The sequence below is a fragment of the Schistocerca cancellata genome, chromosome 6 (assembly GCF_023864275.1).
Source record: "Schistocerca cancellata isolate TAMUIC-IGC-003103 chromosome 6, iqSchCanc2.1, whole genome shotgun sequence".
NCBI classification, from domain to species: domain Eukaryota; kingdom Metazoa; phylum Arthropoda; class Insecta; order Orthoptera; family Acrididae; genus Schistocerca; species Schistocerca cancellata.
Genome location: NC_064631.1, coordinates 690944736 through 690957299, shown reverse-complemented (window position 1 = coordinate 690957299; position 12564 = coordinate 690944736). Strand labels below are relative to the sequence as shown.

The 12564-nt window shown below is 38.1% G+C and overlaps 1 protein-coding gene across 2 annotated transcripts in view; it reads right to left on the bottom strand.

Moving 5' to 3' along the window:
- The window catches only part of LOC126191369 (S1 RNA-binding domain-containing protein 1), a 263508-nt gene that overhangs the window by 40131 nt on the left and 210813 nt on the right, over positions 1-12564 (bottom strand). For both annotated transcript variants that reach the window (XM_049932214.1, XM_049932215.1), the window contains one exon: positions 5392-5581. In XM_049932214.1, coding sequence (XP_049788171.1) covers positions 5392-5581 — 190 coding nt within the window. The remainder of the gene's footprint in view (positions 1-5391; positions 5582-12564) is intronic.

Below are 12564 nucleotides of genomic sequence, written 5' to 3'. Positions count from 1 at the left end.
AAATATTCTAAATGGTCGTTCTCAAAGATTTGAATTTTGAATGAGAGTCAAACGCTCTGTTTTAAGAAATTCATCGGACATTGGCGCACAGAGTTCATCTTGTGTAAAAGGAAATTTACTTTACTTGAAAGTAACGCTTTTCAAACAACCATTCGGAATATTTTCCCACGACGTTATATTCGTTTCAGCAGTTACGCCAAATGACAAGCGTCGCCGTGCTTGCGTAGCTACGATGACGCAGGAAGCCCATACGTGCGTACGTGTAAAACATTAAAAGATCTTACATAATGTCATAAAAGAAACAAGACGTTAGAGGATACTCCAAGAGCATGGGAATTTTGTGAACCCTACTAAAATGCATAATTCGGCTTAAAGTGCACATTCGTATGTCCAGATTCAGATGTACCAGTACTGCATTATCTCATAATTGGTTCTTTATTATGGCATAATGCCATACTTGCTAGATGATGAAAACGTGCACTTGAAATGTAGCGAACAGTTGAAACTAGGCAGTAGTGTGGAATTAAACACTTCGTTTCAAATAAATTGAGTGCCTCAGTAGAAAAGATTAATTAAAGTCAAATTTCTTTAACAAACCAACAAAGATAACTTCATTGTTCTGCAAGGAGATTAACGCTTGACTGTCATAAAGGTAGAAACAAAATAAAATCTGAAACTAATAACTTATTTTAGCCTTCCATAATTATGAGTATGTATTTTAATTCACTTGATAGCTCCCAACCACAGAAGTCCGTTTTGTTTTCATTTGACATGAGAGCAATAAACGAAGGGAAACAGCAAAATTACTTAACGTAAACACGGGTCACATGGAGGCTACCACCTCCCCACTACAACTTAAGACTGCTCTGTGCACCAGGTCCGGATCTACGATATATCCGAACCGGGCTATTTTTAGATAGTGGCGCTCCCCATCCCTCGAGCGTTTGAGGTAGGACGCCAAAAATTTAAAAAAATCGACTTTTCAAAAATATCTTCATATTGTAGCGCATGTCTTTCTGAAGTGTCTGGTACATAAAACATATATGATTGAGGCAACGTAATGCTCTGTGGTGTCTCTCCTGATCCCAGTCGACTGGTTTGACATCTTACCTCTAAGAGACAAGCAAGACAGTACAGATTTCTTCAATCCTTAAGTCCTAGCTTCTTTTTCCTCTCTAATCTTGCCGCAGCTTTATACGGCGTACTTTCCTTTCTGGGAAAGAATCTATTATGCCATGAAAGTTCGTCAATGTTTTGCTACATGAAAAAACAAAATGTCGTTGTCTAATATCAGAAAAGCTGTTAATACAAATAGTACCCAAGCCTGGTGTGGTTTCTCGATCTGATTACGTGTATTTTGTCACCGTCTGCTAGATAAAACGAAATAGGCCTGCCTAATATTGCAGCAGTTGTTACACACACCAAATGAACGAGACTGTTTTGGCACAAATGATCATTTTTATAACACGACAGAATATAATTCAGGAAGCACCAATATCTAAAGCCCATTAGGCCTACTACAAGCAAAAAGTTTTATGTTAGGAAATAATTTCACATTTCATTCATACTCTCTAGCTTCAGAAGCACGAGATCGAAAAGTAGTAGTATGTAATTTTTATATAAATTTGGAATCGTCATATACTTCTGTAATTTGTGACAGTCTCCGTTTGTTCTCTTTCCTCGTTCTAACAAACAATCTTGTCATCACTAATTCTGTAACTATTCCTGCCAGTGTCAAAATTTTTCTCTGGTTAAGTTCACTACCCCTGCCACAATCAGCGGTTTAGTTATCCCGCATTTGTTCTCCGGTTACACGTTATTAAGAGCTCGTACAACGCGTTTTCCACACTACTCCCAGAATAGAACTTTAGCGGCCGCTAGCCGGGGACTGTAGTGTACCGGTGTGGCCAAAAAGTTTCTGTCAAAATTTCACTTTCTTGGATACATGGAGAAGACAACACGTAATCTTAGTTGCTTGTTATTCCTGTTAGTCGTTTATTTCCACTCTGGTAGCCTGAATCGATGGAATTCGCTAGTAATTATAACAACGATGATGATTTGCAAACCCAGTCAACCAGGAACAGTTTACAGCGACTGTCATTCACCCTTTCGGCTTTATTCGCTCAGCTCGTATAGAACCGCCCCTTTTGTCTGCAGGAAAGTATTTTTCTAGATGCGACGGGGATTCCCCTGGCAGAGACATCACGTACACTATGCACGCATTCAAAAATCAACCTAGAATTTGATCAAAAAAGTTCAAAAACCAACAGGGATGTGTTCAAAATCATATGAGTAATCAATAGACCAACGTGCGCTGGATGCTAGGCACTTTGTGAAACAAGGTCTTTTTCCTCAATAATATGAATTTGGTGCCTCCCCCCCCCCCCCTCCCCCCATTTGCCACCGCTCCCTAGTTTTGGGCCTGTTGCGCATACGTGAATCTGCCAGCTTAGGTGCACCAGTAAAATTGTTCCGGATGGCATCTGGCTGCTTGCTGCTATTGCTTATACAGCTAACTGACACACTTCTGTAGCCAGAAGCGGGAGAAGGTACTACTCATATGCGACTCAACTGCACATGCGCATAAACTCACCCGAAACCGCTCAAACGAATCTAATGTAAACAGTTGTGACGTCACGTTCATCGGAGGCAATCTGTTGTTATAAAACATTGCATAGTCTTCCTAAAGCCTTGACACAATTTTGCTGTTGGCAGACGCTTGTACGAGCACTGTGTTTTGTTCCTGTATATGGCGCATTTCCTTTGCAACTTAGGTTTTATTTTCGATTTTTCTCTCATTCGTGTTTTATTGCTGCAGTATTATTCTGCAGTAGCGAGATACAGTAATATTCTTTGTTATAGTATTGGTTCTTACTAGTCAAATTTACAAAAATGTAACCAAAAACTAAAACAATGAAAAATTCCCGGAATTCTAAAAAATCCCCGGGTTTTTCCCGGTTTTCTCCCGGATGAAAAAATTCCTGGGTTTTTCCCGGATCTCCCGGTTGTCCTGGAACATATACACCCTGTATATGGTACTACTCAACAGAAAAAAATGAAAATTTTATGGATTGGCTCGTAGGGGAGGGGAGGGGGCGGGGGGGAATTATTAATAAAAAAAGTTCAGAACGTGTGACATTTGTCTGCTTTATTATCTCGTTGCTCGTCCTAGGTGTCAACTTACTGCGTTGCTATACAGGCTGAAAAATAGGGGGGTTGAAGTATGACACTGACTACGTAAATGATGTAGTCTACAGTTGCACAGATGTATTTTCACGGTTCTTTACTTTCACTGTTCACAGCCCCTCCCCCACCCCAATAATACACAGTTATATGGCCAGTGCACTTTAACTTTCAATAAGTCTCACTAATAGGTTGCAGGCAAACATCAGCATACTGCTACAATAGTTTACTGTTGAACATCTATGAGCAGTAAAGACCTAACCAAACATTTCACAGTCTTTCAAATAAATAAGTTGATGCATTGTTGTTGATCTAACCAATACGGGTTCCGCATCTGAAACTCGGCCTAGGACTGACTGCCAGAACCAAAAATCGGGCCCTTACATATTATCATAATAATAGACACTGAAACTAAACAATGATGTTTAATTTACAGAAATCACAATTAAAACTTAACTCACTGAATTAACTGAATACATCAAAAAATTGTGTCCTTTTAACAGTTTCTTCTACTGCAGGGGTTAAGCCGTATTATTTGTTTAAATCATAAAATTGACAAATACAGTTATGCAAACAATACTTTTGACAAAACTGGAAATTGATATGGAATTAATTAGGAGCAGACTTTGTTAAAATGTTTTGTAATAGAGCCACATAGATTCTTTAAGATTATTATTAGTTGTTCATCCAAATGTTTATAAGTCAACAACAGAATTTAAGTTACGGAACAATTACTGATTTCAGCCTATAACAAAGAATATTAACCAGGAATAGTCAAAATAAATTAGAAAATCAATTACATACCTGAAACTAAGCACACAACTAGATCTGGTGGTAAATTCTTTAAAAGTGAGTGCCAACCTATTTCTTTCATGAAAATGCAGATTATACTCACATATGTTAATGATAATTAGTTAAAAGCAAAAAACAAATTTAAGCAGGCAGATGGCAAAACGAGAGGGGAAGTAAAAAATTTCCCAGCTTGCTTCGTTACGAACACTATAGTAAAAGAACCTAGACAGATAAGTTCAAATGAATGATTTCTTTGTAATCATAAAGCAATTATCTTTTGAATAAAAAAAAAAAAACCAACAAAATATTTTTTTGCATTTTAAAAATTTTTCCAAAATTCACATCTTCAAAACGGTAAGTGCAGTGTCATCTTTGGAGGGCTGCATCTCAGGGCAGATTTCTTTATGTGGGGGAAAAAAAAAAAATTAAAAAATAAAAATTTACATGTTCCTTACTTAGTATTTCATTTTAACATATGCTAAATTCAATAACATCTGAGACTATGAAGGTAAGATTTTTTCCTAGCCTGCCTGAATTGATATGGACTATGCCAGTAACAATTTACTGCATTCCAGGGAGAGTGGAAATACATTTATCTTCAGCTACTATGGCGCGCGCGAACACACACACACACACACACACACACACACACACACACACACACGCACGCACGCGTGCGCGCTCGTGCTCTCAGGCAACTGAAACCACACTGCCTGTGAGACTGCTGTCGCGCGCGCTTGTGTGTGTGTGTGTGTGTGTGTGTGTGTGGTGTTGTTGTTGTTGTTGTTGTTGTTGTTGACAAAGGCCTTAATGGTCAAAAGCTATAATTGTGACAGTCTTTTTTTGTGCCTGTCTGAGAGTAAGCATCTTCACTATATGGGGAGTAGCAACTTTCCTTCTCAAATATTGTTACAGTCCATCCTGTATTTTCCATTGTTTGAAAATTTTAATTCTGAGACTGGCACAATCTGATACAATTTTTTTCAGTAAAACAGACAGAAAGTAAGGAATTTACAATTTTAATAAAATGCTAGGAAAGTCCAGAGTGGAATACAAACGAGTCAAGACAACCACTTAGTACATAACGGAAACACTGAATTGTGATAAAGAGCTGCAGAGATGGAAAAAAAAGAAGAAAGTGTGTGTGTGTGTGTGTGTGTGTGTGTGTGTGTGTGTGTGTGTTTTTTCTCATTGTTCTTGTTATACACACATAATCATTGTAACTGATCTGTGTTTAATAACATTTTATGGGTTACTACCACTTCTCTGTTTACAGAGCATATTTGTAAAGTAATGGTTTACAAAAAGAAAAGTTTTTTAAGGAAGCTAATGAACAAAAATTATTTACTAAGCTAGAGGGGGGATTGATTATAAATAACATTAGATGGCATATTCTCTCTCTAAATTGCCAATTACCTGAGGATGCAATCTGAAGCTGTATTAATATCAACTCCAACAAAGCTGACACATTCACTAACTATTTCATCCAAAGTCGCCACTAGCTTTTTCTCAGGAACATCATGCTGGTACATCCCAACACCTAGATGTTTTGGTTCTATCTTAACTAGTTCTGCCATAGGGTCCTGCAGTCTCCGTGCCACTGAAACTGTAACCGGGGAAGAGTAATGTAACTGAAATGGTACCAACAGTTCCATAAAATTTACAGAGATCCAACAACATTTTACACCCTTGGCACGAAACAATATATGAATGTGAGTACTAAAGTACACAACAACAACAAACATATACATAGCACCACAAACACAATTTTTACTTTTGAGGAAAAAACAATGCAAATTAAAGTTAAAGAAGTTCTAAAACAAACAAACGTCATAAGATGAAATGCTGTACAAACTCTTTTTAAAATGTTCTACTACTGAAATAGTCAGAATGCAAAGCAACAGAACACTTCATGTAATGTGCAGATTATTTTTAAGATATGATTTATAACATGCTAGAGAAAAACATTATTCTCTATCCCAATTCTGATCCTCAATCTACGTATCCAATTACTGTTTTGTCACTGGGACAGCACACAAGGTTTCCTTCTTCTAAACTTAATATGCACCCTGTGCTCTTCATGGACTTTGGAAGGACCTAGTCTACATTTGGGATGTCTCACCTCAGTATGCACGCAGAGTGTCACTGAATTTCTCTCTCCCCTTGGCAACCATATCACTAATGGGCACTGTTACATGCCTAACTTTGAGCTCCAACTCCCAATAATCCCACCTTCTATGAATGCCTGGAGGTTTCCGAAGAAACAGAAGAGATGATTGCAGCTGGCTCAGGATCTTTACCAGCCACAAATACGCATGAAACCTGTTTGAAGAAAAACGGGGAAGGCCTTTCTATTTGTACCCTGAAAAGACTTTCACAGTATGCAACACCTTAAAATGACCTTCCACTCATGCACAGGTGAGGGATCAACCTCATGGTCAGCAGTAACCCGGCTGACCACAATAGCAGACTGATCGAGGGAGATGTGGGGCATGCTGGATATCTCTTGGATCGCCACATCACCGCTCCCCCCCCCCCCCCCCCCCCCCTCCCAACCCGCCACCATAGAGACGCCTACTGGCAACAGTCTCAAGTTGCATGACTGAAGCCAGCATCACATAGAGCTGCGAGCAGGTTCCCACTCAGCTTGCATCTTAACATTGTATTCACAGTTCCTATCCATGCTAAAGATAGTGGAAAGCTACACAACATGAACACACGAGACACTGACAACTAAACAACAATGGCACACAGACAAATCTAAATAGGTAACTCAATTTTACTTAGAAGCTCACAAAATGAACACACAAACAATCTACTCTCCTGATGCTGTCAGCACCTGACTGAGTTCTGTGCAATGGCTACTGGCTCTACAAATTAAAACAAAGAACAGTGGCAATTCAGACAGTGTAAATCTACATTACACAGTTACTAAAATGCAAAAGCACGTGTAGAAATTTCTCCGGTCAGTACATAAAAGATATTAAATATGAATTGCCAGTTTTAAACTAGGAAGTACAGAATTTGTCATCAGTAAAGAAGGAAATCAAAACAGTGCATGATGGTTTTGAAATGAGAATGGAATTCTCTAGAGTGGATGTTGAGGTCCAGGTAGGCATAGTGCTTAGTGAAACATCTAAACATAAACATAAATCGAATCAACTGAACAAGTGTGCATAGCCCTTAATGTATTCACTTTAGAACACATATTTACCGGAAATTTTTTTCTCATTTTGGTACATACTACCTCATCCAAAAAATATTGAAACCAAATAGCTTGCAGTAGGAGAGAGGTGTTTAACAGTACTGAAGATAGATCATAGCTCTTAAGGTATGCATTTTAGGGCCCATGTTTACTAGTCTTTTTTCTGTTCAGGTCCATACTACCACCTATCAAAGTTTCCTGCCCTAAAATCTTGCAAGGGAAACTCCACATCGCAACCTTCTCAGGTTTAGAGGCAAGAGAGCCCACTGGACAGCCCATCAGGGCTGCAAATCGGGTGAGCCATGTTCAAATCTCCCTCGTGTCCTCTTCTCCCCCCCCCCCCCCCCCTTCACCCCCTCCTACTGTTCGCTGTATTCAAATTTGTGCTTGTGTTACGGTGTAACGTCTGTTTGCAACACTGAGGTGTAAGGAAAGCACCTGTAATGAATGTTGATTTTGCACAGCTACTCTATTAGCAGCCCTAAGGAAGGGCTTTTGAATGGGAACCACAAACTTTTGATGAAAAGGCAACAAGTCCACCGAATCCTCCACCGGAAAACACGTCTGGTGTGTTATACAAGGCATTACTGACAGTACGTGTATCATATGATAGGACCTAATTTGTATGTGTCTGGTGTGTTATACAAGGCATTAGTGACAGTACGTGTGTCATATGATAGGACCTAATTTGTACACCTGGTGAGTGAGTGAGAGAGATGCCTCCTTTCCCAAGGAAATGATGAAAAAGTAATAGTTTGTCGCATAAGCTGCAACAAATGAGTAAAACAGTTTCACAATCACACAGTTTCTCTGTGCTCTGTCAAAACATATATTTTTAATGGTTTTTGATATTTCGATCCATTTTGTAAGTTTTAACTCTTGTAATTCCTTTGTTGTAATATAGTTCACTTCTGTTTATTTGTTGTTTTCATTTCTGTGAGATGTCTATGTGGTATCTCACCTACTTTCACTATTCATCACATTCACTTGTGACGGTAATGTATTCTTACAATGCTTGTGAAGAGTTAAAATACACTCCTCAGTCTGTAGAATCAACTGACTGCACAAGCTTTTATCTTGAAGTTACAGCCAGCACTGGAAACTGAGTAAGAAACAAGCATACACAAGAAGATACTAAAGGGAGCATATTTTAATTCTCAGCATTGATGTGGTATGTGAATATGATTAGCAGACTCTTAGAATTTTGTCTTGGGGAATGTTAGAAAATAGTTAGATGGCAAAACACGGCAAAACACCTGAAGAAGGTAGTTTGCTTCTTTACAATAGATTGCAAAAAGGTGGTGTCAACTAGGGAAAGCTCTGATTTTTGTTTCATTTTTTCTTTGTGATGAATAAGCATAGTTTGGAAAGTAGGTAGTTAGTTGCATGTTTTGACTCAACACCACACCAATGAGTGTACAAATTGTGCAAAATAAAGCTCAAGCAGTCCTGCAGCATTTACTTTATATTTATTGATACTTTCTGCAATATTGAACTGAATGTACTTCCATGAATGCAGCAATAATATTTAAATAATAGTAGGTCAAGCAATTAAAAATGAAAGGCAAATACAACTCAGTTAAAATAACAGTTGAAGATTTTTTAATATATTTTTGGAAAAAATAATTTCATTATTTCCCTCACATCGCTGTCTATGCATCAGTATTTTTAAAGCAAAAATATTGATAGGCCAGCTTGCAGCATATTAAAGAATTTTTACACCAGCAAGGTTCAGCTGGAAAAACAGATGTGCACTCCTTACTGTGGTCACGCGTAGCCTTAAAGTCGGCTGTGGCCACCAAGTCGTGTGGGTCCGATGTAGGTTGAGGGTTTTGTAGGAGGGCTGATTTTTCCCCCTTTGTTGTTTTCAGTAGCAGTGAACTTCAGTCAGCTGACTTTAAAGTGGTGGTATTATCTAATATGTTATTGTAATAACAATTTAAGAAACATAAAGAGCAAAAGCTTGTGTAGATACAGATTAAAATATTGTTGACTTATTTGAGGGTATAATAAATAGTTAGAATGGAAGGGAACAGATGTGAGATGTTTAAGCAAATTATGGAACAAATGAAGGGATTAAAACATTCACAATGTGATATAAAACATGAATTGGCAATTTTAAATTAGGCGTTACAGAATTTGTCATCAGTAAAGAAGGAAATCAAAGCAGTGCATGATGGTTACGAAATGAAGATGGCCCACTTCAGATTTGATTTTGAGGTCCAAGCAGGCTTATAGCACTGTGAAATATACAAACATACATATTAATCGAATCACAGAATTTTTCAGTTAGAGGCCAGGCATGGCATGTCTTCCCTGACCCCGGGTTGTGGGTGACTTTTCTAAACTGTACCCGTTTCCCTAAATCTCTCCAGTCCTTTTCCTTCACACCTCTTCCTTCCTTTCAACTGCACTACCAGAAGAAGGAGCCACTGGCTCCGAAAGCTTGTGAATGTTAAATCCTTTTGTGTGTATGTTCCCCTGCCACCGTTTGGTGGGTATTTTTTTTTTTTAATTTTGACAATGTGTGCTTTCTTTATAGTAGTAACAATTACACATCCTGAAATGTTAATATTAGCCAACATGAAATTGGGAAGACTGCCAAACTTGTACAGTATGCAGAATTTGAAGAAATATATGCATTTTAAACTGAAGGGCAGGGTAGCTACAGTATTTTCGCTAAATTACAAGAACAAATTAGGTTACTCCCATAGGTAAAAATGGTAAAGATGCATGTACAGACGGACCATATTTTGTTAAGTAAAGTTACTGAAATAATAAAAATGTGCTGGAATTTACGACGATGACAAATATTTTATATAAAACTGCCAGACCGCAATGGATCTGTCTTGACTATAGTATAGAGGCTACAAAACTGAGGTCATACAAATGAAGTGTAAAGCAAATTGGGGACAGTGTAGGAGACTTGATCAAAAAACTAGCTACCGTATGTTCATCATGCAATACAAACTCTTTATAGTGGCCATCTCACACATTAATTTTTTATAAGTTTTGTACATAATGCAATGCAATTTGATTTTGCTTTCACAGTGAGAGTCCAGTGGGTGAAAAATATAATTCTTAGGGAGTGTAAATTTGGGGGAGGCAGGACTGTCTGGGGGTGACTGATAATAAATCTGAAGGGACAACAATTAGTTATTCTGCTTCCTGTGGTAACAACAAGTAATTGGAGAGGTGTTTGTCTTCAGAATGAGTCATGTGAATAAAAATACTGAGAATGTGCTAGTGCCAAGTGATTTTCAGTATGGTTGTTTCATGTACAAAAATTACAGAAATAGGGGATGGGTTTATGAATCAGAAGGGCTGGCAATAATAATTTAAGGTTTACAAAATTGTTAAGGCTTTCGTGGCCACTTGTTGACAAACTGCCTATTGGCTTCTGTCTCGGGTTCTTCGGCCGACGTTCATCTAATAATTTTTCTGACGTTTCGCCAGCACGAGTGGCTGGCATTATCAAAGCTTCACCCTCCATTGCCGGTGGTGAACTGGAGGCGAGCTCGCGGCCGCAGACTATATGTACCTGGGGCGCCAACATCCGAGGGCTTCTCCACGGTCATTTCCGGTGCGGTTCTCCTCTTGCTACCTGCGACGGTCGTTCGCTGCAGTACGGGAAGCCAGGATCCGTTTACCTTAAGGCTTTCCTCCTTCTTGTTGAAACTGTTCGCGTGTTTTTGGATTTCTACAGCTTTTCTGAACAAGCGCGTGTGATAGTGCTTGGCTGTAGAGAAGAGACAGAAGCCAATAGGCAGTTTGTCAATTTAAGGTTTGTTGGGTACATGGATGACCTTGTTATATTCTTATTAGGGTAAATGAATAGACAAGTAAAAATCCAAGTATACATTTCTCAGTGAGATGGATAATCTGGAGTAAAGGAGTTTGTGAATTAGTAACAAGATAGTATGATGGGAGGATGAATAGACTTCAATGCCAGGCGGGATTTCTGGATCCACAGTGCCATTGTGTCACCAAGCTGAGTTGCTAGTGATGGTAATGAGAGTATATTGGTCATGCTTGTAGGAAGATGACTGTAAATCGAAGTGCATTTCGCTAACAGAGCACCCTATAGATAAAGACGCATAACCCTACAGAAATGTGAAATTATATTGATATGTAGAGGTCATAAGATGAGGAAGTTTAATAATTGTAATCTATGATTGAAAGATGCTCACAGACTCACTGGTGTAGGTAGCCATTTATGTGAGAGGTAGAGGGAAAGTACTAAGACATAGAGTTGTAAAAGTGTGAAACACCTCTCAGTTTTATCAAAATAAAAACTGATTTGACGAAGTGATAAATGGTACGAGATCTGATAAAATGATACGTCAAAGATTTGTTAAAAGATTTTACTGTAGGTGGACTTGTTATCTACACACAGTAAAGCCCTGAGGTTAAGGTATATCACAATGAAAAAATACAGTTTCTAAAGTAACAGCTATTGTTCGTATCCCCCAGCTGGCAAAACTTCTTGAAAGGAAAATAAGACAATAATATTATTTATGAAATTCTCCACCTTATTGTTGAGAATATCTAAGCCTATTGTGATAACAATTATTGTTGTCTTGTTATAGTACTGGCGTTATTCAACATTCCGAGGTTGGAGATGGGGGAAGCTATGTAAGATACCACTTTGTCCTCCTGATATCAACGGGTTAATAGTACATTTCCATGACTCAGATAGTCAAGCCACTAAATAGCCCTTTTTTATAAGAATAAGGAAAAGAATGAATTTTTACTTTACTATAAATGATAATTGTAGTTCTGATTATTCTGTCCCATGTATTGTGTAATGGTTGAATGAGATGTGGCAAAAGCTGAGCCAGCTACAAGACAGGATCTGGGTAACAGATGCTGCTGGGAGACAAAGATATCGCATCCATGAACTTCATGCAATAAACGGTAACAGTTGTAATTCTTATTTTGCTTGTGAAGAATTAAAATCCGTTCTTTGGTTTGTGGAAAAAATGGACTAAGTGATTTTTTTAATGAAGTTGGAGCCAGACTTGAGAATTTGGTAAAGTACAAGACTACATATTAACGAAAGCATATTTTAATTCTAAGCACAGAATTGGCATGGGAATACTTTCAATGCGATCTTGGATTGTAGTGAACAAATTGGCAATGTAAAGATCTAGTTGTCCAGCAGGAATTATTTTGTAATTGTACCTAGAAGAATTTATATCTCTTACCACTTTTTGCAATTTTGAAGTAAATATGAAAGCAGCAATAATATAAAACAATAGTAGATTAAACAATGGACAATCCAGGATGGATTGTAACAATATTAAGAAAAGGAAAGTTGCCACTCACCGTATAGCGGAGATGCTGAGTCAGATAGGCACAATAAAAAGATTGTCACAAATTAG